This window comes from Typha angustifolia, chromosome 7 (genome assembly GCF_048772165.1).
Source record: "Typha angustifolia cultivar Huaian chromosome 7, ASM4877216v1, whole genome shotgun sequence".
Lineage (NCBI taxonomy): Eukaryota > Viridiplantae > Streptophyta > Magnoliopsida > Poales > Typhaceae > Typha > Typha angustifolia.
The window spans coordinates 11534145-11561146 of record NC_133245.1 but is presented as its reverse complement, the minus strand read 5'-3'; the positions used below and the strand labels follow the sequence as shown (position 1 = coordinate 11561146).

At 37.4% G+C, this 27002-nt stretch overlaps 1 protein-coding gene across 1 annotated transcript; it reads left to right on the top strand.

The window, feature by feature from the left end:
• The first annotated feature begins 13760 nt into the window (after window positions 1-13760).
• Window positions 13761-20874, top strand: LOC140761903 (serine/threonine-protein phosphatase PP1 isozyme 3-like). The gene is made up of 4 exons (XM_073099431.1): window positions 13761-14245; window positions 18731-19290; window positions 19382-19600; window positions 20471-20874. Exons 1-4 carry the CDS (start codon window positions 14068-14070, stop codon window positions 20492-20494), a joined length of 981 nt encoding a protein of 326 aa, XP_072955532.1. The 5' UTR covers window positions 13761-14067; the 3' UTR covers window positions 20495-20874.
• The last annotated feature ends 6128 nt before the right edge of the window (window positions 20875-27002 follow it).

The following is a 27002-nucleotide window of genomic DNA, read 5'->3' as shown; positions in this document are numbered from 1 at the left end:
CAAGAACGTGAAAGACCAATCACCTTGAGGACAAGGTGTCGAAAGCGTGGTGGATTATTACGATCCGACCACATGGGTCAATTAAGTTACTTAGCTTTATCTTATTATTTTAAATTTTAAATAAATTGAATAATCTACATGTGGATCCGATCGGCTAGGAATTTTACTCCTATAAATAGGAGTGAATATGTGTTGATAATAATCATAGAATGAATATGAGTTTAGCCAATATTTTTTCTCATCTTTATCTTTTACCTTAGCCATTAGATTATTATTGTCTTTCTAAAAGTAGATCATAGTCGTAGAAGCATCCCAACCTTCTAAACCCTAGCCACCTTTCTCCACTAGCAGTCACCCTATCTTACGGTCATCCATCACCACCTTTGGCTATTCGCCACCCTCCAACGATCACCGCAACATTGATTACTTAACATTCTGCCCTATCTAACCTTGCTCCACTATTTTAATGATAACTTTCCATTCGAATCTCCAATTGACTTTATTCCAAAGCCATTAGATCCGAGACTTCTAATATTACTACCCCTCAAAATCTTAGGATCGTTCTACAAATGGATCATTCTAGATTTGGTTCGTAATAGAAAGATCAAATCTCGAGATAGATCCTATTGCAAGAAAGGAGTACGGATGGCATGTATCCCATGAATTTGAAGCCGATAATAAAGCTAAGTCTCCGGCGACTTTGATTTGCATAAAAGCATCTCATTCTATTTGGCATTGTAGGCTGGGACACATGTATACTACTGAGATTTGTTATTGGGTAATCAAATTTTTTGGTTACCTATTACTACTATTTCTAGTGGTATAAAATTATGTTAGGTTTTTTATTTATTGGCAATTTTGTACAAAATATTCTAAGTGTATTCTTTCATGTATTTGAGCTTTACACAAGTCTAGAATATCTCTGGTGTGAAGAATTGCAAGATCATTGGAGAAAAGCCTCGCGTTCACAAACGCGTTCGAACGCGGGCACTGCGTTCACACAGACAGAGAGCCGCGTTCACAAGCGCGTTCGAACGCGGGCACTGCGTTCACACAGACAGAGAGCCGCGTTCACAAGCGCGTTCGAACGCGGGCACTGCGTTCACACAGACAGAGAGCCGCGTTCACAAACGCGTTCGAACGCGGGCACTGCGTTCACACAGACAGAGAGCCGCGTTCACAAACGCGTTCGAACGTGGGTACTGCGTTCACACAGATCGAGAGCAGCGTTCACAAACGCGTTCGAACGCAACCTGAAGAATTCAAGCTGTCGCGTTCGAACGCACTTGGGCCCGTTCGAACGCACCTGAGATTAAGTTAGGCCGTTCGAACGCACTCGGGCCGCGTTCGAACGCACATATGAAGTTTGCAATTTATTGGATTTTCGTGAGTACGAATATGACTTGGATTTGGCTCTATCTTGGAGATCATATATAAGGATAGTGTTGCCCTAACCTAGGGTGGTTAAAGAAGATTATTCAAGGAGACTTTTTGGAGGCTACATCGGTTCTTCAACAAACAAGGCCCTTCGCATCTACAAATCTTAATCTTTCGTCTTAAGGGCTATCTAGACGAAAGATCAATCTCGAGGGTTACTGAGATTGGACTTCAATCACAAGAAACAGTGAATCGTGGGTTCTAGCGATCAAGACTGAGAGGAACAAAGTCGATTGGATCGACGGGTTGTTTTGTGAGTCAGTCTTGTAACTGCTACTGTCATAGTGATTGGTTTTTATCCGAGTTTGGATCCGTGGTTTTTTTCCCGTTTGGGTTTTCCACGTTAAAATCTTGGCGTTCATCTCTACTTTCGTTTTTAATATTTCTTCTGACTTTTACTTAAGCGAACGAGAAATATCATTGCCTAGAGATTAGATACATACGTGTGTCTAGGGATTTATTTTTTCAATTGGTATCAGAGCAGGTTCTCTCACTCTTTGAGAGAGATCAAATAGGCATGGATTTTCATAGAGATGGACCCTCATCTATTAGACCTCCTATTCTAGATGGATCAAATTATGGATATTGGAAAGCTACGATGAGAGCTTATTTGAAGTCTATAGATGAGAGAGTTTGGATGGCCATTATGAACGGTTGGAGTCCACCAATGTACATGGTAAATGATGAGTTAGTTGAGAAACCGATTGAGTCATGGGATAAAACAGATTATGAAAAAGTTGGCTGGAATAGCAAAGCAATAAATGCAATTTTTAGTTGTGTTTCCTCGGAAGAATTTAGAAGAATATCTACTTGTGAAATAGCAAAACAAGCCTGGATGATCTTAGAAACAACTCATGAAGGTACTATGGCTGTAAAACTTTCGAAACTTCAGAGGTTGACTACTAATTTTGAAACCCTGCGTATGGAGGAGAATGAAACATTTGATGAGTTCTATGCAAAGTTAAGTGATATAGTCAACTCCAGTTTCAACCTAGGAGAGAAAATTCCTGAAAATAGAATTGTCCGTAAGATCCTTAGGTCTCTTCCAGAAAGGTTTCAGGCGAAAGTTACAGCTATTGAGGAAAGTAAGGACATTGACTCTATGAAAGTTGAACAATTGGTAGGAAATCTACAAACATTTGAGTCCAGTCTTTCAAAACCGAGGAAGTCCAAAGGGATAGCTCTATCCACTGTTGAACAAAATTTAGAGGAGTCTGAAGATGAAGGTGATTTAGATGTTGAGATGTTGGCTATGTTTGTCAAAAAGTTCAATAAATTCTTTCGGAAGCCAAACAAGTTGAATACTGAAAAGTTTGAAAAAAACAAAACTTTTGTGAAAAAGAAGAATACTGTGACTTCGAATACAGGTGGTAGCAACAATAATATCAAACAGAAAAATAAGAATTCTGAAAATAAAGTTCAATGTTTTGAATGTTCTGGTTTTGGACACATCGCACAAGAATGCCCTAATCGTCTTAAGAGAAAGGGCAAAGCTATGAAAGTTACTTGGGATGATTCAGATGAATCTAATGATGATTCTGATAAAGACGAAGAAAACTTTGTAGTCTTTGCCTCTTCTCTGCTTAATACTGACTCTGTTGATGATACTGATAGTACAGATGATCTTGATATGCTACCGGCTGAGGAAGATGAATCTGAAATTCAAAAGGCATATAATGACTTGTACCTGGAGTCGTTTAAACTCAAGAAAAGCAATCTTAGACTACTTCAACGACTCAAGAAAATTGAACCAGAAAGAATTCAATTTGAGGAGAAGTACAAATTGGAGCTTGAACGTGTCAAAGACCTTTCTGAACAACTTGACAATGCGAAAAATAAAATGAAGGCTGATGAAATTGAATTAGAGCGATTGCATAAGGAAGTTACTTTTCTAAAAGGGAAGAACAAACTGGACGAGATTCTAAAAGCTCAGATCTCTGGAAAAGACAAGTATGGTGTTGGATATACTGGTAATTCAAATAATAATAAGACTGTTTTTATTTCTGCAGGTAAACAAAAGGAAGAATACCTGAAGCCATCAATCGTATTTTTAAAGCAATCCTGGATGAATCCTTCAAAATTGAAGTTGAATCTACAAACTGGTGAATCTTTGACGGCACCAAAGGTAAACTTTAGTCACACTCCTCGACAAAAGGTGAGTAGAAAAGGGTTTGTTCCGACATGCTATCATTGCGGCATTCTAGGGCATATTCGACCTCATTGTAAATTTTTGCAAAAACCTAGAACTGCTTTCATTTATGGGATGAAAACAAAAACCATATGGGTCAAGAAAAGTGATTTGAAATGTTATGTTGTGCATACAGCCTTGAAAGCTTTAAATTCTGATTTATGGTATTTAGACAGTGGCTGTTCAAGACATATGTCGGGTGACAAGTCGTTATTTTCTAATCTTGAAAAACATGAAGGGGGAGTTGTGACATTCGGAGATGGTAATTCATCAAAGGTAATAGGTAAAGGAAAGGTAAATACTCTAGGGATTCCTCGTCTCGAAAATGTTCTTTATGTTAAGGGCTTGAAAGCAAATCTACTAAGCATCAGTCAATTTTGTGATGAAGATTATGAGGTAAAATTCTCCAAAAATGATTGTACTGTTCTAGATCATGATGGTAATATTATATGTTATGGATCTAGAATATCTGATAATTGCTATGTCGTTGGAACTTCACATAAACTGAAATGTAACAGTGCGTCTTTCGACATTGCAGATATTTGGCATCAACGTCTTGGACATGTGAATCACAAGGAATTATTTACTCTGTCCAAACATGAAGTGGTAAGAGGAATACCTAAGATAAAAGAAATGTCAAAAAGAGTGTGCGGTTCATGTCAAATTGGAAAACAAATTCGTATCTCACACAAGAAGGTAAATACAGCTACTACTGACCGTGTGCTACAATTAGTTCACATGGACTTGATGGGACCAACAAAAACTGAAAGTCTTGGAGGTAAACGCTATATATTCTTAATGGTCGATGATTACTCCAGATATACCTGGGTTGCCTTTCTACGTGAGAAGTCTGAAACCTTTGAAGTTTTTAAATCACTATGCTTAAAATTGCAGAATGAAAAATCTACAACCCTAGTTAGGATTCGTTCTGATCATGGTAGAGAATTTGAAAATGAAAATTTTTCTATATTTTGTGATTCTCTTGGTATTCAACATGAGTTTTCAGCTCCTATAACTCCACAACAGAACGGGATTGTTGAAAGAAAAAATCGAGTTGTGTAGGAAATGGCTAGGGTTATGCTTCACGCTAAAAAGGTTACTCAAAGGTTTTGGGCAAAGGCGGTCAATACAGCGGTACATGTGATAAATCGTGTTTATCTAAGACCAGGTACAAATATGACTGCTTATGAAATCTGGAAAGGTAAGAAACCTAGTGTTAAGTATTTTCGAGTTTTTGGTAGTAAATGTTATATCTTGCGTGATCGAGAATATTTGACTAAATTTGACACTAGAAGTAGCGAAGGCATCTTCTTGGGGTACTCGAATAATAGTAGAGCCTAGAGAGTATTTAACCTTGAAACTTCTACTGTTATGGAATCTGCTAATGTTATGATAGATGAATCCTCGACTGACTTAACTAAAGCTACTTCTATTTCTGTTTCTGCAGATACATATTACGAAGAAATAGGAAAGGAGCTTGATCTGGAAATGGAGAATCAGGACGAGGACAAAGTTGAAATGAACAAAAATGATTGCAACGTACCGGAACCATCTGCTAGAGTGAAATCAAATCATCCACTGTCACAAGTGATAGGAGACTTGAATGGACCAATTAAGACAAGACGACAAATCCAAAGTGAGGTATCATTTACTTGTTATATATCTTCTTTTGAACCTAAAAATGTGAAGGAAGCATTGTTAGACGATTCTTGGGTAAATGCTATGCATGAGGAATTAGAGCAATTTTCTAGGAATGATGTTTGGTATTTAGTTCCTAGACCTAAGAATGTGAACGTTATTGGAACAAAATGGATCTACAAAAATAAAAGTGATGAACATGGCAATATAGTTCGAAATAAAGCCAGACTAGTAGCACAGGGATACACTCAGGTTGAGGGTATAGATTTTGATGAGACATTTGCTCCTGTTGCTAGATTAGAGTCTATTCGTATACTGCTTGCCATTGCTTGTCATTTAAAATTTAAATTATTTCAAATGGATGTTTGAGTTGTTGGTTAGCCTATAAAAGTATGTGTAGGGCAACCAAAATTATTATTGATTATTGAGAATTGAGTTTGCCTTGCCTCCTTCGTCTTCTTCGCTCCCGTTCCCTCAATCTCCCCGGCGACGCCGCTTCTAATCTCCCTCGACAGGCCAATCACCCTAGTCCCTTAGGAGTGGCCCTCTTCTCCCCCTTCTTCCAATTTATCCATCGCTATCTCTAACCTTTCCATCATCCATAACCCTTCCACCATCACTTTTACACCGGTGCCACCCCATCAACACCGGCCCTCCACAATCCACCATTACCTAGGATTTCGTGCCTTCATCCACGGAATCCAAAACAGAGTATCCTGACGTCCGTCCACTAAACGAACGATATTTCGAGATCCCCATCTCCGATTCGCCTGAAACTAGATCCGTTGGAAAGCTCTTTTCCGGGCCTACAACATATCAAAATTTCACAGCGATCCAACGGCGGGATATTTCGGGATCTGATCTCAAAGTTCCGTGCAAGATCGTATTAATCTTGAATCAGAGTCATAGCACCAAAAGAGGGTTCGTATCAATCTGGTATCAGAGCCTATAGCCGAGGAAGGATCGTAACAAGCTGGTATCAGAGCCACCGTTCCTCGGACAAGCGCTTCCAATGACGATCACTCGATCTAATAGGAATACGGAAGAACCTAGCGTTCTATCCATGTTGGGGTCTATTTCCAAACAGATTGCCATCAACAAGCAAATAATGATGGAGATGATGCAGGAAATACGGGCATGGACGAAACCTTTTTCAACAAGCAAGGTAATCACAAGACAGAATGGGGAACCCTCCACAACATACCCAACATCCTCCACGGTCTCCCCGCTCATCACAAAAATAGGGGAGAGTTCGGCTATCCGGCAAGATCGAGATTCTACACCTCGACCCATGGTCAGCCGCAACGAACTGCCACCGGCTACAATGAGATCCTCAACCATTGTAGCAGCCCTCGGAACCTCCACATCTTCCCATGCACCGGAGACCTCGTCGACAAACCGCGAAGTGCTGGCTACCCCACACCTGGTCGCTGGATATCCCTCATCAGGAATCCTCATCAGTGGTGAAGGAGATGATCCGAAATCGCGAATTTCGACACTTGGGCCGCCTTTCACTAGCTCCCTTTGCAACCATAGTGAGTCGGCAACTAAGAAGAAATCGCATATGGCCTCCAGCGATCTTCTACCGTTCTCCTCGGTCAATCGACAGTCGACCACGACAGCTTCATCACCAGCGATGACGTTGCAGCTCCCTGCCAAGCTACCACTCAAAGGAGAAGGCCACGATCTTCCACCCATGGCAGCTGAAAGTGCAGATGTGGCTGGACATCGAGGAGAAGAAGTTGAGGAGCAACATCACGCGGAGGACACGATGGCCAAAATCTCCCTCCACGCCTATTCGGGGACAGCTGCGCCAAAGACATTGCGGGTGAACGGTGTAGTCAAGAAGACCACAGTGAGAATCTTGATTGACACCGGGTCCACCCACAACTTCATTGACAAGAGGCTCCTTAGGAAGATTGGGCTCGAGTCGGAACCCACGGAAGGGTTCGATGTGACGATTGGAGATGGCACAACTTTGCGAGCAGATTCTATTTGTAGAGGTGCAGAATTGAAGGTGCAAGGCCAAATTTTCACATTGGATCTTTATCCATTGGCCTTGCAAGGTGCCGATATTGTTTTAGGGACCCAATGGCTTCGGAGCTTGGGGCCCGTGACCTTTGATTTTACAAGCCTCACATTGACTTTTTGGAGAGATGATCAGAGAGTGTTGTTGGATGGAAGTAAACCGCTGCTTGAACTTCCAAAAGAAAGGGAGCTCGCTTCTTTCTCGGCACCCACTTTTCCTTTCTTTTCAGATCTACGAAGAGCCAGTGCAGAGGATAGTGATCTGGTCCGACTCATGGAGGAGTTGAGAGAGAACCCCTCAAGCAACCCCGAGCACGAGGAGCGCAATGGGTTAGTACTAGAGCACGGGCGAATCAAGGTACCCCGAAACGAAGAGCTACGGAGGCTATTGATGGCACACTTCCATGATACTCCTATAGCAGGTCATGAAGGGGTATTACGTACTTACAAGCGGCTGGCCCAAAACTGTACTTGGACTGGGATGAAGACGGACGTGAAGAAGTATGTGCGTGAATGTCAAATCTGCCAACGAGCCAAATCGGAGGCACTCAAGCCTAGCGGGCTACTGCAACCACTACCGATACCAGAGCGTATTTGGGAGGATATCTCCATGGACTTCATCGAGGGGCTGCCGGAAGTTCGAGGACAATCGGTGGTGTTTGTTGTGGTGGATAGACTGAGCAAGTACGCACATTTCATAACATTGTCTCACCCGTTTTCAGCAAAAAGGGTTGCTGAAATTTTTGTTCGGGAAGTGGCACGCTTGCATGGGATGCCTAGGACTATCGTGTCAGACCGGGATCGCATCTTCATAAGTGAGTTTTGGTCCGAGTTCTTCAGATTGCAAGGGACTCAAATCAATCTTAGTTCAGCATATCACCCCGAGACGGATGGCCAAACCGAGGTGGTGAATCGTGGACTAGAGCAATACTTGCGATGCTTTGTGGCGGATCGACCAAAGGATTGGGTCAAATTTCTTCCCTGGGTTGAGTGGTCATACAATACCGCTCATCACTCAAGCATTGGCATGACCCCATTTGAGGCGGTTTATGGGCGCACTCCCCCTGTCTTGCGTGCCTACGATAGACTCGCGGCGACGGATAGGACTGAGCTTGACTTGGAGCTTGCTGATCGAGATGAAACATTGAGACGGCTCAAGACTCACCTAGCCACAGCACAAAACCGCATGAAGCAAACGCATGACAAAGGCAGACGTGAGCGAGAATTTGAGGTGGATCAATTGGTGTTCGTTCGAGCTCAACCGTATCGACAATCCACATTGAGGCCAATTTTGAACCAAAAGTTGGGATACAAGTACTATGGTCCGTACCGAGTGCTACAACGAATCGGTCCAGTAGCTTACCGATTGGACCTACCTGAAGGAACCAGGATACATCCCGTCTTCCATGTCTCGGCATTGAAGGCCCAGATCGGGCCTAACCATGTAGTGGGTTCGACCTTACCCGAACCAATGGAGGAAGATGGCTCCAATGAGCCGGTTCGAGTCCTAAGTCGTAGGAGAAGACGCCAAGGATCCAGATTAGAGACTGAAGTGCTGATTGAGTGGTTGGGCAAACCTACTGACGAGTCTACATGGGAGCAAGAGGCAGACATCATGGATCGCTTCCCAAATTTCAAACCTTGAGGACAAGGTTGCGGAAGCGTGGTGGATTGATACGATTCGGACTTCACCGACATCGTCTCAAGTTTGGATTTACCTTAGGATAAGATTGAGTTTTAGGATAAGATTGAGTTTTAGGATAAGATTGAGTTTTAGGATAAGATTGAGTTTTAGGATAAGATTGTGTTTTAGGATAAGATTGTGTTTTAGGATAAGATTGAGTTGTTGGTTAGCCTATAAAAGTATGTGTAGGGCAACCAAAATTATTATTGATTATTGAGAATTGAGTTTGCCTTGCCTCCTTCGTCTTCTTCGCTCCCGTTCCCTCAATCTCCCCGGCGACGCCGCTTCTAATCTCCCTCGACAGGCCAATCACCCTAGTCCCTTAGGAGTGGCCCTCTTCTCCCCCTTCTTCCAATTTATCCATCGCTATCTCTAACCTTTCCATCATCCATAACCCTTCCACCATCACTTTTACACCGGTGCCACCCCATCAACACCGGCCCTCCACAATCCACCATTACCTAGGATTTCGTGCCTTCATCCACGGAATCCAAAACAGAGTATCCTGACGTCCGTCCACTAAACGAACGATATTTCGAGATCCCCATCTCCGATTCGCCTGAAACTAGATCCGTTGGAAAGCTCTTTTCCGGGCCTACAACATATCAAAATTTCACAGCGATCCAACGGCGGGATATTTCGGGATCTGATCTGTGCAAGATCGTATTAATCTTGAATCAGAGTCATAGCACCAAAAGAGGGTTCGTATCAATCTGGTATCAGAGCCTATAGCCGAGGAAGGATCGTAACAGGATGTTAAAAGTGCTTTCTTAAATGGTATCCTGAATGAAGATGTTTATGTGGAACAACCTAAGGGTTTCGAAGATCAAAAATTTCCTTCTCATGTTTTTAAATTGAAAAAGGCTCTTTACGGGCTAAAACAAGCTCCAAGAGCTTGGTATGAGAAGTTGACCACCTTTTTAGTGGATGCGGGGTTCACTCGAGGGGGAGTGGACAAGACATTATTTATCAGACGTGAAAACAAGAGTTTAGTTGTGGCACAAATATATGTAGATGACATTGTCTTCGGGGTGACGAGTCAATTATTAGCTAAGGAGTTTGCTGATCTCATGCACAGTCATTTTGAGATGAGTATGATGGGTGAGTTGAAGTTCTTTTTAGGGCTTCAAATTACTCAATTGGAGAGAGGGATTTTTATCGCTCAAACCAAGTATGCTAAGGATCTTGTGACTAAATTTGGTTTAGAAAATGCAAAACATGCTAGAACTCCTATGAGTACAACTACCAAACTAGGTAAGGACATGTCAGGAAAAAGTGTTGATCAGACAGTGTATAGGAGCATGATCGGTAGCCTTTTGTACTTAACGGCTAGTAGACCTGACATTGCATTTAGTGTCGGTGTGTGTGCTAGGTTTCAGTCTGAACCCAAGGAGTCACATTTGTTTGCTGTGAAACGTATCATAAAATATGTCAGTGGCACAGTTGATTTAGGTATCTGGTTTACTTATGACTCGGGTGCTATCATATCGGCATACACGGATTCTGATTGGGCAGGTTCATGTGATGATAGAAAAAGTACTTCAGGTGGATGCTTTTATATTGGAAACAATCTGGTTGCTTGGCACAGTAAGAAACAAAACTCGATATCTTTATCTACTGCAGAGGCCGAGTACATTGCAGCAGGAAGTTGTTGTTCTCAGTTACTATGGATGAAACAGATGGTCAAGGATTATGGCATTGAACAAGATACTATGGTGCTTTATTGTGACAACATGAGTGCTATTAATATATCGAAAAATCCTGTTCAACACTCGCGTACAAAACATATTGATATCCGACATCATTTTATACGCGAGTTAGTTGAAGACAAAACAATAGCACTAGAACATGTTGAGACGGAAAAACAGTTGGGTGACTTGTTTACAAAACCTTTGGATTTACAGAGATTTGAGTATCTTCGTACTTCTTTAGGGATTTGTGCTTTGGACTGATTTTATTGGGATGTGTGTTCTTTTTAGTTTGCGAGTTTCTTTTGTTTCATTTTTTTTTGTTTTCATTTACTCTGAAATTTTCTTTGGTTTTAGTTTCAGATTTATCGAGAGTTTTTGTTATAAATAATAAAAATAAAAAAATAAAAAACAAAAAAATTGATGCACTCCTAGATTCAATAATATCCTCTTGACATAAAAATATGATTTTTCTCTTGATTATGAGTTATTATAGTCAATTTTGTCATCTTGTAGTATATTGTTTCAATTTTGAATTTGTCACTCCCTCGACTTCTATAATAATAAATTTTTAATGTCTCATAACGTATGTGTATTCTTGAGTGAGCATGATATCATGAATATTTTTTTAAATAGCTCTCTATTAATTTTGATCTGCACAGTTTGACCTCATGCTTAGTTATCAAATATATTTTTATAAAAGATCAATGAAAAGGGCTACAATGAGTTAGTGTGAAAGCCGTCTTGTTTCGAGTCCAGTTTGACTCCGTACATTATTTGCAAATTTAAAAAAAATGATATATGTGAATTTCTTCTTGCACATTATTTGATTTGTACTACAAGAAAAGGGCTACCTACTCATGTGTGAAAGCCATCATTGCACATATATTGTTCAATAAAAAAATTACAGGAAAAATTCATGCTGTATTATGGAGAATAAGTCAAAAAGTGTAAACTTTCTATACTAAGTCGGTTTGAATACTGTGTTGCATCATTGTTTATATAGTAAAGTTTGTTTAAGAAGATTGGTTCATGTTATCTATGCTCATCTTGCATATGTATATCATTATGATCAATTAAGATTAATGTAATTTTGAGTGATGCATTCGAATTGATTATAATATGCTTTTGATGATTTGATTGATCTTGTATGACTTATTTCATTTGATTGTCATATTCTATGTCTTGATTATATTTTGGAATTCTAGAAGTGCATCTCCAAAAATGTTTTTACCTTGTTTTTAGTTTTTTTTTTAAAAAAAAAAGGGCGTTCGAACGAGGATTGTTGAGTTCGAACGCGGCGCGTTCGAACGCGCGGACTGGTGCGTTCAAACGCACGCGTGGGTTCTTTAAATATTGCGTCCGAACCCAAGGGTTTCATCTTCCATTCTCCAAACCCTAAAAACCCTTTATTTTCCCCTTCTCAAATCTTCAAGATCTTGGTGTTTCTCATCGAATTTTTCACTTCAAATCCTTTTTGGGGGTCGATCTCCTCTGGATCTAGTGTCTTTCAACCAAAATTTTGAGTTTCTCTCCACATTTGCAAGGTATGATCATCCATTATGACTTGGGCCGCGTTCGAACGCACCTATGAAGTTTGTAATTTATTGGATTTTCGTGAGTACGATTATGACTTGGATTTGGCTCTATCTTGGAGATCATATATAAGGATAGTGTTGCCCTAACCTAGGGTGGTTGAAGAAGATTATTCAAGGAGACTTTTTGGAGGCTACATCGGTTCTTCAACAAACAAGGCCCTTCGCATCTACAAATCTTAATCTTTCGTCTTAAGAGCTATCTAGACGAAAGATCAATCTCGAGGGCTACTGAGATTGGACTTCAATCACAAGAAATAGTGAATCGTGGGTTCTAGCGATCAAGACTGAGAGGAACAAAGTCGTTTGGATCGACGGGTTGTTTTGTGAGTCAGTCTTGTAACTGCTACTGTCATAGTGATTGGTTTTGATCCGAGTTTGGATCCGTGGTTTTTTTCCCGTTTGGGTTTTCCACGTTAAAATCTTGGCGTTCATCTCTAATTTCGTTTTTAATATATTTTCTGACTTTTACTTAAGCGAACGAGAAATATCATTGCCTAGAGATTAGATACATACGTGTGTCTAGGGATTTATTTTTTCAAATTAGGGATTTATTTTTTCAAATTATATGAACTTTGTCTATTAGCTAAAGGAATAAAAAGCTGCCCTTTAATTTTTCTTATCATCAAAGTCACTTTCCTCTTGGATTAATTCATTTATGGTCTTCTCCTATTAATTCTTTTGGTGGTTATTTGTGCTATGTTATTTTTATGGACAACTTTTTACAATTCACATGGCTAAACTCCCATAAAAGTTAAAATCTGATGTGTTTCCTAGTTTTGCTAAAAGTGTACTAAAGCAAGAGGGGATCATGCGGTGAAACATGATCAGCATGATCCCTCTTGCTTATGGATTGATTTTGAAATATTATTTTCTTCTATATTGTGGTGAAATATCTCCTTTCTTTACCCATCGGAGTTAGGCCTTTAATCTGGTGATCACATCGACATATGGTCACAGATTACTGATCACATCATCATACGGTCATCAATTGCGACAACAATCTCATTCTTCCTCTACGCTTTTTCTTTTCTTTTAGAGGTGGAGATGGGTTGGTGTCGGACACTGAACTCTAGCCCATGTTAGTGGGCTGTAGCCCAATTCAAAGTTACTTTATCTCCTTCTAGATTTTTACTTATGCTTAAATTACTTTATATCAAACTGAACCGACTATCTAACAATCCTACTTTAGCTGGCTGTGATTTTTAACTTGGACCTAAATTAACGTGTCAGCTCTAATTTTAAAGCGGTATACATTTTATGGGAGGAACAATACTTTTACCCAACCCTTGACAACGTAAGAGCGAAATCAAATCTCAATCGAACCTCTGGGAAAGGTAAAGAAAAGAAAGGAACCAAGAACTGATTGTTGATCATTTCCTTTACTACCTTTAGAGTGCAGGATTATTTCGAACAAATATTCCTGATCATGCTAACCAATCCAAGCGGAATTGCATGCTGCTGTCAGAACAGGTGTCGGTCCACAAAGTGGACCATCATGAACGACAATCAACGTATAATTCTCTGTCCACTAAAGAGAAGAGGCGAAAAGAATCCGCTTTCTTCTAGCGTTGAAGCAGAGCCATATTCCCCCCATGGAGGAATGTTCGAAAGCTGTTTGTGCTGCGGAAAAAGGCGCCGCCTTCTGTCCTCCTCTCTTGCTTTTAGAATCTTGCAATCCCAAAATCTTCTCCTATTTGGGTGGTGGAGAACAGTCGGAAGGTTGTGCCTTCTGTTTACGTTTTGGGAGTTTGGTTTCTTCCTTTCGAGAGACGAGGTGAAGTGGGTCGGCGTCGATTTCTCTAAGAAATGGATCGTCGCGTCTTAGATGATGTGATACGCCGGCTTCTGGATGTGAGAAAGAGCAGGCCGGGGATGCAAGTGCAGCTCTTGGAGTCGGAGATTAAGCAACTCTGCGTCGTCTCCAGGGGAATCTTTATGCGGCAACCCAATCTTCTCGAGCTCGAGGCGCCTCTTAAAATTTGTGGTAATCTCAAATAACAATTTGCAGTCTAGTTTTTCTTTCTTCTATCTTCCGTATATGCCAACTCGATCACTTGAACTTGGGCTTAAGAGATTACTTTTTCAAAGATGTATGGTGATCATTATTTTGACTGTTCTAATGAAAAATTAATGAGCTTAACATATAGAAATTTGAAAATGAATGGTTTTGCTTGAATACCAAACCAACGTATGTATGCTTTAATATATAGAGTTGGTACATTTGAATAAGTCAGAAAAGATAAAGGTGGGTACAATCACAATCTCCTCATGAGATGTTCGCCACTAAAGTAGCACCAGTATTACACAGTTAAGAAGTAGATGAGCTTCTAAGAGTTCTCCTTCTTTGTAGCATTGTTCATATTAAATTAACCATAAGCTGGTGAGTTGTTAGTGATATACCTTTCTCTCGAATAAAATGATAATATACTACAATGTCTTTTGTTCTTGCATGAAAGATAGATTTGAAGCTAGAGCAAGAGCATAGTAAATCAGAGGTCACAATGAAAAATTAAAAATAAAATAGTGGAGAAAGATTAGAATAGGGCAGAACGGTAAATATCCAAAGTTGTGGCGGTCACCGGAAGGTGGCAGACGACCAAGGGTGGTGGTGGAGGTGATGGTGGCTATGAGTTGGAGGTAGAATTAGGGTTTTTAACTTTGATCTATTCTTAAAAAAATGAAGAAGATTTAATGGCTATGATAAAACAGTAAATACAGTAATAAGAAAATAATTAAATTTAATTAATTCTCAATGCTTGAATTTACTTAGATTCTTAAACAAAGAAGCTCAACCCCTCTTTATATAGAGGTCAGGTACAATAAGTCCTACTCGGACTAGTCCTAAAGACTTATACGACTCGAACTAGGATTTATCTTAGAGGCTTACATGACTTAATTGAACTTACCTTAGTGGCTTACATAACTTAACTAGACTTGTCTTAAGTACGTACATAAGAGATAAACAACTTAGAAATAAATATAACTAAGCTAAATCAGCATTCCTTATCCTTTTCGGATTGATTCTTTGTTCTGCCATAGATAGAGTTCGAATCTGGAGAGACCTTAAATACGGAAGTTGTAGATTAGGATGTTTTCGATCTTCTCCAAGTAGTTTCGTAATATTTAGTCATCTTTGGAATATCCTTTGAATATTTTTCCAAAATTGTGTATAGTTGAATTAGTTAATCAATAAATTTTAACCTAATAAGACTCTAATTAAAACAAATAAGCAGATAAGATAACTAAACTTAATCCATTAAGTCAAATCTTCTCTTGATGTGATCTGATCTAACCCGGTTTGCATCAGCCATTTTCTAATTATTAGTTTTACTTCTAACTTTCCTTGATTAGAATTCCTCTCCTAATGATCATTGATTGTTGTGATTATTATTTCTATACAAGCTGGAAAATGGAATTTCATACTCGTTAGTATTTACTTGTGAGGTTCTGACATGTAAAGCATTAAGTCAATAACGGCCTAGATGAAGTCATTAACCTTTATCATTACTATTGTTTGACCATTATTTTGGGTCAAGCACTATGATATTTTGATTAAAAATAGCTGACTTTCATATTTTATTGTATGATCAACCATTAATTTTCTCTCATGGAACATTACTCTGGGTATGATCAAGAGGGAATCTAAGATAAACTTTTTCTAGTTTACCATGATGACTCCTGTATTGTTCAGGATATCTTTAGTTTATCAAATTGCCCAATCGTCCCTTGTGCTGGCGAAAATTACTCAATTAGCTTATATTATTTTATAGATTGTTGAGCTTGCCCTAATCCTTTATCTTTTTGCTTTTATTATATTACATTTTTTGTGCATGTTAATACACACAAACTATAAAAATGTTTCTATGCATTGTTAGAACTATAGTTATATTCAAGAACATTTAAGTTTTTTTTTTTAGCTTTTTGTGATGATTCTAATGCGATCTGGGTCAGATCGGATCACATCATGGGGACATTGAGCTCTATGGATTGAGTCTATTATCTTATTTGTTTAGTTTGAACCTTAGTAGGTTAGAATTTTATTTAATTAACTAAATCCAACTCTGTATAATTTTGAAAAAATATTCGCAGAATACTTTACAGATATTAGAATAATATCAAAGTAGTTGGATAATATTGTCAATCTCCAGATCTACAAGTTTGGTATTCACGACTTCTCCAAATTCAAAATCTATTATAGTGAAATGAAGGGTTAATTTGAGAAGATAAGAAAGACTAGTTTAGTTAGTTTATTAGGGTTTTTAACTTAGTTGTTTGGGTCCCTAGAGTGAGCCTTTGTAAATATGTGGAGGAAATCCTAATTGAAAGACGACATTGTGCCTTTATCTCTTTCTCTACTTGCTCTAGCCATTGGCTTCCTCTCCCACCTCCTTTCTTTGGTCGGCTTCCTTTAACTTCTAATGCCCTTCTTCTATAATAACTTCTCCTCCTTCAGATACCAAAGAATTAACCTAGCACCAATTTAGCCATTGAAGGGCTATCAAGTTAGGGTTTATTTGATCTTCAACCACTGTTCGGTCGATATCTCAAGATCTAACTATCCAAACTCTACGATCTTGGATTCGTTGAAAATCTCTTTTCAAGAGTGACAACATATCCAAAATTCAGGAAGATCCATCTGTTAGATTATCCGCAGCTAATTTTGAAAGTCACGTCCACAATCTAGTCCAAAACCGTTCAAATTGGATCTAGCTAGTTCGTAACAATTTGGTATCAATTGTTACGAACCGGGATCCAATCCGTAATAGTTCTAGACTAGATTGAGGACATGACTTTCGAAAAAAGCTGTGGATAATGTAATCGTTGGATCTTCTTGAATTTTGGATATATTGTCGCCCTTGAAAAGAGCAAATCTAAGATCGCTGGGTTTGGATGGCTAGATCTTGAGATATCGGCAAAATAGTGGCTAGAATATGAGCATAAATCCTAGCTCGATAGGCATTCAATGGTTAGATAGGTGCTAGATTAATTCCTTGGTGTAAAGGGAGAGAAGTTGTAGAAGAGGGGAATCAGAAGTTAGAGGAAGCCGACCAAAGACTTGGGCGATGGAAGAAAAGAGGTGGAAGAGGGCGCTAATGGTTAAGGCAAGTAAAGAAGGAGATAAAGGCACAATGCCATTCTCAATTATTAGATTCATCTTCTTTCAAGATTTTCTCTACATATTTATAGGGGCTCATCCTAGAGACCCAAACAACTATGTTAAAAACCCTAATAAACCAACTAAACCACTGTTTCTTATCTTTCCGAATTAACCCTTCATTTTGTTGTAGATAAATTCTGAATCTAGAGAATTCGTGAATACCAAAGTTGTAGATCTGGAGGTTAGCAATCTTATCCAACTAGTTTGATATTATTCGGATGTTAATAGAATATTCTGCGATTATTTTTCTAAAACTGCAAAGAGCTAGAATTAGCTAATTAAATAAAATCCTAACCTACTAAAGCTCTAACTAAACAAATAAGATAACTAGACTCAATCCATTGAGTCCAATGTCCCCATGATGTGATCCGATTTGAAGTAGATTTGTTTAATCTAGTAGACACTATCATAAAAGATAGAAGTTATATTGCATGCTTGTATTTTGTTGTAGAAAGAGGTGTTGATGTTATTATGTATATCTGATAGATTTGTTTCCACCGACACCCAGCCAATATCTAGACCTGTTGAGACTTTTTGATTATGGTGGACTACCACCTAAAGCAAATTACCCCGTAGGTTGAGTCAGTCGAGCCAAATCAAGTTAGTTAGATTTCTTTATTATTTTAAATTTCAAATAAAGTGTATGTAAGTCCAATATAGTGATTTGTACTATATCTACTATAATTCTACTCCTATAAATATGAGTGCTTATAGGATAATTATCATGACTAGAATGATCATTGAATTTACTTATTTTTATTATCTAATCTTAATCTTTTATCGTAGCCATATTAGATTGTCCTTATTTCGTAAAAGTAGATCGTAACCCTAGATCAATTCAAATCACCCAAATCCTAGTCACTATCTTTCTCCATGAGCTACCCTACTATACCACAGTTCACAACCACCCTTGGCCACCCGTCACTGTCGCAACATCAGATATTTTCACTTTTGTCCCGTTCTGATTTTTTCTCACTATTTTATTTTTAACTTTTCACTCCCACCTTAGATTTATATAAAACCAAAGTCATTATATCCGTAACTCGTGAAACTATTACTTATAAAATTTTTAAAATTTTCTTACGAACAGATCGGTCCAGATCTAGTTTATATCACTTTGCTGGTTTTATCTTATCTTGACAGGACTTACTGAGGATGTAATAATCAAAAGTAGATTTAATTGTTTAATCCAGTAGATAATATCATAGAAAAAAAGTGATATTTGCATGCTTGTTTTTTGTTGCAGTAAGAGGTGTTGATGTTATTATGTTATTATGTATATCTGATAGATTTGTTTCCACCGGCACTCAGGTGACATTCATGGCCAATATTCAGACCTGTTGAGACTTTTTGATTATGGTGGACTACCACCTGAAGCCAATTACTTGTTCCTAGGAGATTATGTTGATCGTGGAAACCAAAGCTTGGAAACAATATGCCTTCTTTTAGCCTTCAAAATCAAATATCCAGCGAATATCTTTTTGTTAAGGGGTAATCACGAATGTGCATCTATAAACCGTATCTATGGGTTCTATGATGAATGTAAGCGCCGATTCAGTGTTGGGCTTTGGAAGGTCTTCACAGATTGTTTCAACTGCCTACCTGTGGCAGCTCTTATTGAAGAAAAGATATTCTGCATGCATGGAGGACTTTCTCCAGACTTGCGCAATCTGAACCAGATACAAAATTTAGTACGTCCAACTGATGTGCCAGATACTGGATTGCTATGTGATCTTCTATGGTCAGATCCTTGTAAAGACATTAAGGGATGGGGTATGAATGACCGAGGAGTTTCATATACTTTTGGGCCTGATATAGTGTCTCAGTTCCTTCAGAAGCATGGTCTAGACCTTATCTGCCGTGCGCACCAGGTTGAGGATGGCTCTCTGCATTTACTCTTCTTACAATATCAATACCCCGAGTATTTCAAACAAATTTAGTTCTCTTTTCTTTATTTGTTAGGTGGTGGAGGATGGCTATGAATTCTTTGCTGGCAGGCAACTTGTTACTGTCTTCTCAGCACCAAATTACTGTGGGGAATTTGACAATGCTGGTGCCATGATGAGCGTAGATGATAATTTGATGTGTTCTTTCCAAATTTTAAAACCTGAGAAGAAAGCAAAGTTTGGTTTTCGTAGTTCAACAATGGCTAAAGATGGAACACCTCCTCCTGGAGTCAAGGTACATGCAAAATTTCTATTATGACATTATTTCAATACATTCTTTTTTCTCTTAAAAGATAGCACACCTGTTTGTGCAATATATTTCTATTTCTCAAACTTCAACAGATCCATATCACTATCATGGATGATTCTACCATGATCTATCACTTGAAGATTATCTAGAAAACTATTGATTAAATCTTTCATGAAACAGATGCTTATTAGTATAAAATACTAATGTTTTGGTCCTGCCTGGACATCAAGGATCTGCCATAGTTCATTACTTCATTTATGTCATGAAAGTGGGTGTCATTAACCTCTTTTCGCCATATTGACTTTTATTTGCTTCAAGTTCAATGTTATTATTATTCTCGTGATATAAAATTTGGAAAAAAAGTATAGATTATGTTAATTCGACACTCATTTGTATTATGTGTATATGCATGTATCTATTAAGCAAAAAAGGAAAGAAAAGCTGTGATGATAGATCTAGTTTCATTGTTTAGTGTACAAAAAGAGCTTCGCCAATACAGTTATAGTCAATTATATAAGACCTCTGTAATGTGTCACAAACATTATGAATTTATTCTCTTAAGATAGAACACCTCAGTGGAAATCTAAAGATTGACACTAATAATCAGGTAAGATGTGACCTTGAAAAGGATATGTCGAAAGAAATCGTTAAACATCAACAAAACTACAAACATTCTTTATTTAAGGATATCACTGAGAGTAGAATATCAAAATCTTTTGTTTGACTTATACAGGACATACTGAGGTCATAAGTCAGAAACATATATAAAAAAAACAAGTTTTAGTAAACATAAGACCTATTGAATGTTCTTCTGTATTTCTTTCGGAAATCCTGATCATCTTCTTGGTTGAGCAGTCTTTACTGGGAGCAAAAGCATGAGTCGGAAATGTTAATGTATTCCAACTCCTGAGTGTTCTTGGCATGGGGACTTGCCAATTGAATGTTCTTCTGTATTTCTTTCGGAAATCCTGATCATCTTCTTGGTTGAGCAGTCTTTACTAGGAGTGTGAAATGTTAATGTATTCCAACTCCTGAGTGTTCTTGGCATGGGGACTTGCCTTGATCACTATGTACGCTACTATAGCCTGTATAGGCTATTAACATGGGTGTGTGGAAGATTGTAACTTAATGAATGATGAGATTGTAACTTAATTAACATGGGTGTGTGGAAGATTGTAACTATGTACGATACTATAGCCTGTATAGGCTAGTATTTCCTGATTATTAATTCACTCTATGATTTAGAGATGGCACTACCAAGCATGCTTTAACTTTTCTTATCTATGATTCATTGATTTGTGTTATACATTGTTGAATATGTTAGCCTAGAATTTCCTTTCACAGAATCACAGTTGATTAATGGTATTACATCACCATTGGAGGAATGATTAGATAATTTGGGATAACATTAGTTTCCTTTACTGATAAATATATTTGAAGGCATAAATGATGCTACAGGAGCTATAAACTGAATTCAAGGACACTTATCATGCCAGTGTCTTATTAATACAAACATAGGGATATATCTGATACTCCCCTTGTTGACTATATTGATCCCGTGCCAAATTGACACATTATGTGGCAGATGGGAGTGTAACCGAGTAACCCTTTCATACTCAAAAAAATGTTGCTGAATAAGAAATATTAAATTTCTTCTTTTATATTCAATTTACTTCATCTAAGTGCTATTTCCCAAAAGAGATTCCTAAATTCAAATCAATAGTTTGCTTGAAACCAGGGTTAGAAATTAAATGTTGGCTTGAAGTGTAACTGGATCTTTCAGGAGATAATCTGAAGATGCAAGAATTTATTAGGACCCTATATGGCAGCTGCTATTGAAAATTTTTTGGTTGAGAAAAAGATGGTTTTTAAACCCAGTTATATTGAGAAGATTAGGATGTACAAAATGGGAAGGAAAGAAAGAAAAGGCAGAAGAAAATTATAGTTGACAGAAAACAGAGAAAGCCTTGAAGAAGAGGGGAATTATAGTTGACAGAAAGCAGAGAAAGCCTCGAAGAAGAGAGGCCTCTTACACCGGTAATAGGATCCCCAGTTCCACCAAAGCTGCCATGACTCTAGAAATAAGACTGAGGCAGGTCGAGAACTGAAAAATTCTATTGTTTCTCTCCCTTCAAATTTTCCATATAAGTACCACTAGAAGCATGTTCAGACCTCTACGAATGAGAAATGGAATTTTATTAATGTTAAGTTTTAGGGATGATCTATTGTATAACGATTGTATGAACTCAGAATCAAATAGGATGCATTGAGGTTTTTTTTTCCTATCATTCAAAAGCCTTCTAAGTTATTGTATTGCCGAGCCATTGCTTCTAATCTATAACACTGCTGTTGAGCCATTAAACTAAGCCGAGTCAAGCCACCAAGCCAAGTCACCAACATCCAAATAATTTACTTATAATAAATTACTTAGAGGTGGATAGGTCACAAGTGGGAACTCTCCCAACTTTCTAAAGTTGGGTGATATAGGATGGTCAGTTATATAACAAGTGTATGAACTCACAATCAAATAGGATGCATTGAGTTGATTCCACTTTTTCATTGCAGAGCATGCAATCCTAAGAAACCTTTCTTAGTCATATTTGTCTTTGGTATGGAGATATGCTACCCATAAGAACACCTTAAACTTGCTTAGGATTATGAGTTTCCGAACAAATTCTAGTTGTCTTGTCCGATTTAACCCAGAGAAGTTCAGCTAATGAAAGTGCTCCTTCATTCGCTGAAAGGGGAAAGTGTAGTTCCCTCCAAAATAAATCTCCCAAGTGACTCAATCCCTATAGTTGGTGAGTTGTTTGGCTTTGAGAACAGTATGAATATCTTGAAGCTCGTGGTTTGAGAGGAGGTTTTCCTTGCGTGATGCCCTAAAGATAGAGCGAAGATTTGGGTGAGTAGTTCTTTGATGGAGTAAGCCAAGGCTTTCCTTTCTTCCACCAAAGGCTCAACGAGCTGAAGAGAATAGGGAGGTGAGGGAAATGTTGGTACCCTATCTATCAGTCTATGGATCTTTCAATTTTCTATTTTCTACCATATAATTAGTCCTAATTTGGAAGGATGTTGTAGCCTTTATTATTCTTTACCAAATGAAGGAACAAGTAAATTTCAATAGTAAACCTTTGAGTATAAATTTATTTTCCAAAAATAGGGGCGATCATCAACTAGTAATTTCTACCACCATTTTGTTAATATGACAATGTTCTAAGCCCACCATGGTCTTATTTGCCCAGTGATAGAGAGGCTTTTCCTAATAGAGTCACCTTATAGAGAATATAGTCGGCATCCCAAAAACAAAGAGAAAGTAATAGGGACACTACAGTAAATAGACAAAACTGATACTTATTCGATAGGTCATTTCCAGCCATATCTATTATGCATGATGTTAAAAGTTAACTTGTAAGCCTCCAAATCTTTATTCCAAGCTGATGTGTCATCGTACTATTGTTTCGAGCTAATCACTGTTTAGCAATTTGTGACACCTCATTGAAATTTTGGTCAAAACCAAAGTACCAAGGATGTCCAAAGTCCTAAATGGCATCGTAACGATGCTAGACTTGAGAGATGCTATTGTAAATAGGCAAGATTGATACTCATCCATTGCTGTATTGTTAAGTAGATAATAGTAGCCGCTTTTGTTAACTTTGTGAAAAACTAAAATTTCACTTGTGGCCTTATCTAGTTAGGCAAAATATTTATCAGTTTTGGTCTTATTTCTAGCCTTCTAAATATCTTAGAGAAGATATTTAAGAATCTTAGTATCTAAGTTTTCTTTGGCCTATACATAGGAGTGAGAACTTCAAAAAAAAAAGAGGAAATTGCTTCTTTCCTTTTTCTTGCATCTACACTACTTTTATTTCGAAACTTGTTTCATATTGTGAAGAAGGTGGGAGCTGTGCGAACTATCAAATCGATCAAACAAGTTAAGTCCATGACACATTGCTATAATCTGTCATATTGTAGAACTATTTCTATAAGCCACAGAATCACTTGCAACCAATCAATTATTGTTGCTAAAATAAACTACTTGGAATCGACTTTATGGCCTCCTTAGTAGTAGGGGCAGTTATTGTCAACTTTCTAAAGTTGGTTGATAAATTTTAGGCTTTTACTAGGTCCACATATTGTCCACGGGAACCAATCTCAAGCTGCTGAGTCATAATGGGAGGAAATTTTTGTTGAAATTTTTCTATTTTCTATGAGAGTAAACATTTTGAGCAGAGTTGATAGCATGGTATATATTATCAGAAATATTTAGTTATTAGGTCAATTATTTATTTGGCATGGTAGATTATTTAGGTCATAAGTTTGAACCTCGTCCAATCCTTGTTAATCCAAACATACTGGTGCATTTTGGAGAGATTACACATTTTATTATCTAATTATATGCCGACGACGTATAGGAATAAGAGGTTTGTTGACATATCATATGAATTATTGATGCTTTATTTAATAGTTTAAGCTGCCTAGCTTTGTATAATAAAAGGGAAATTTTCACATATTTATGATTTATACCTTGTATTTTTTAATATTTCTATGTCACACAATGTGTTTTACAAAATATTTAAAGAATACTCAGACTCCTAGTGAAACACCCACATCCAAATACACATGTTTCTCACATGGGTAGAACCTATGTGGGTAGAATTCACATGACGTGATAGTCAATATTTATACATAATATACATAATAAAATCTGACATTTTCATAAATAAAATAAGTTAGATGGAATTTAATTTACCATATACCGCAGTAAGCCCTAAAATACATATCCATACACCTCATCAAGAAAAATACCTGCGTAGGGGCTACAATTCATATAACTTATATTATAATACTAAAGTAAATAAATGAAAATATAATCAGATCTTCACTAGCTTCTCCACAGAGTTATCTACTGATCTAAAAAATGTTTTCACCTAAAGGTGGTGAGCATAAAGCCCAACAAATATACATTTTTTATAGTCTATAAGTAGGATAATAAAATATGTCACATGGTACATATGAATACCAACATGATTATAGTAATGAGTCCATGTAACATATTCATATGAATAGCTCATGTATTAATAAAAGAACACATTATATGTATCATTTAAACTATCAAATCATTTATATTAAGCTCAGACTGAGCATAGCTATAATTATTATAATATGCTCAAACAACTATCCACCACATAATAAATATAAGCTAACACATCATCTCAAACATCGAGCAGAGATAAATAACTAGTGGTAATGCCATTCATCCATACCTAGTGATGCTACATATGACTAGTTGTTTGTGACCACCAAATTAAGGATCCTAGTCATAAACCCATATTATTACACATAGCAAAATCATAATGCGAACTGGGTCAGATCGGATCACATTAAAGAGAGATTGGGCTTATGGATTGAGTCTTATCTACTTATTTGCTTTAATTAGAGTTTTATTAGGTTAGAATTTATTAGTTAACTAATTCAGCTATGTGCAGTTTTAGAAAAATATTCAAAGGATAGTCCATAGACAACCAAATATTACAAAATCACTTGGAGAAGATCGAGACGTCTTGATCTACAACTTCCGTATTCAAGGTTTCTCTAGATTCAGACTCTATTTGTGGCAAAACGAAGAATCAATCCGAGAAGGATAAGGAAGGCTGATTTAACTAAGTCATGTTTATCTCTTATGTAAGCTACTAAGGCAAGTTCAATTAAGTCATGTAAGCCTCTATGGCAAGTCCTAGTTTAAGTCATATAAGCTTTTATGGTTAGTCTAAAGCAAATCCTAGTTCGAGTCATATAAGTCTTTAGGGGTAGTTCGAGTATGACTCATTTTACCCGACCTTTATATATAAAGGGGCTGGGTTTCTTTGTTTAGAATGGAATTGAATGGAATGAATATTGAGTTAAGTTATGTTAAGTTTATTTACCTTGCATTACTTATCGTCTTTATTTTTTACCGTAGTCATTAGATCGTCATTATCTTCCTAGGAATAGATCTAAGTTAGAAATTCTAACTCTACCTCCAACTCATAGCCACCATCACCTCCAGTAGCCACCCTATCCTACGGCCATTCACCACCACCCTTGGCTGTCCGCCACCCTCCGACAACTGTCGCAACGTCGGATATTTACTATTCTACCTCGTTCTGATCTTTCTCCACTATTTTCATTATATCTTTCTATCCAAATATTCAATTTTCGTGAAATTAAAGCTATTAGAACTCTATCTCATGAGGCTAGTACCACATAAATTTTCGTAATCATCCTACGGGTGAATCGTTCCAAATATGATTCATAACAAATCATCGATCATAACAAAAATAAGAGCACACTGCTCATAGATGCTCTAATCCTGCATCATCGGGTACTGCTAGGTATACAACCCTTACCTCTCAATCATAATTTTATATCATCTAGTGTCTAGTCTCAATACTCAATAGTGTTATGCTTGCTCAAATCAGTGCATGCGCTGCCTGATTGTCCTCTCCTAACCTCACGACCTTACGTATTGGTCGATATAAATATAGGTAATAAATATACACTCTGCTCTCTAACCCCAGGCTGAGCGGGTAAACGAGCACTGCCGAGATAAAACTTAGCTATAAGGTGATACGTGCAAGTGGTTTAGTGACTAATATCATTAATCATAAGATATGCAAATCGAAGATATCATAATCCGAAATGCTCCAATAATCCATGAATAACTATAAAGTAATAATTAAATATAATTATGTTGAACGACGAATAAACATCTACCTACCTATGTATGATATGAATGCGATAAACTCATAAAGTAAAATATCACTTCAATATTACACTATTCCTAGACTACAAAGAATTCTCTTGCCTTTCATCGCTTTCAAATTAATCAACTCTAACTACGTCACGGATCATCCTCGATAATGAAATAATATACAGAAGCACAAGACTACCTAAATTAATTAATTAATTAATCCGAATAGCTATTATGGGTTTGGGGTATGTTCACCTAATAATGCTTATATTTATTAATCAGGATGAGTCGATATATTAATTTTGATAGTATTATGCACTATTAAGGGTTGTTAAAAACAATTATCATCATGATCACTATTTCCCTAATGATTGTTGATTGAAAGTAAATTAAAAATATACCTCATTTAATTAACTTACTGAGTATTAAAGCATATTTAATATGATTATCATTTATTAATATTGATATATAACAATTATTATACCAAATCAAAATTACCCTCTAAAAAATTAATTAATAATTGAGATTTAAATTGACAAAGATAATTAAATAAAATGAGTAAATTATATTAAATTAAATTAAAGATCAAGTAATCTATTTGGCTAGCCCAAGGCCCAAAATAATAGGTTGGGCTATAACTAACCTAGAGATTGGGCC

Excerpts from the sequence above, each read along its gene's own strand:
- LOC140761903 (XM_073099431.1), top strand. The coding sequence starts at position 14,068 with ATGGATCGTCGCGTCTTAGATGATGTGATACGCCGGCTTCTGGATGTG. Across the intron at positions 19,291-19,381 it reads TTATCTGCCGTGCGCACCAG|GTGGTGGAGGATGGCTATGA; the intron begins GTTGAGGATGGC and ends TTTATTTGTTAG. Across the intron at positions 19,601-20,470 it reads CACCTCCTCCTGGAGTCAAG|TCTTTACTGGGAGCAAAAGC; the intron begins GTACATGCAAAA and ends TTGGTTGAGCAG.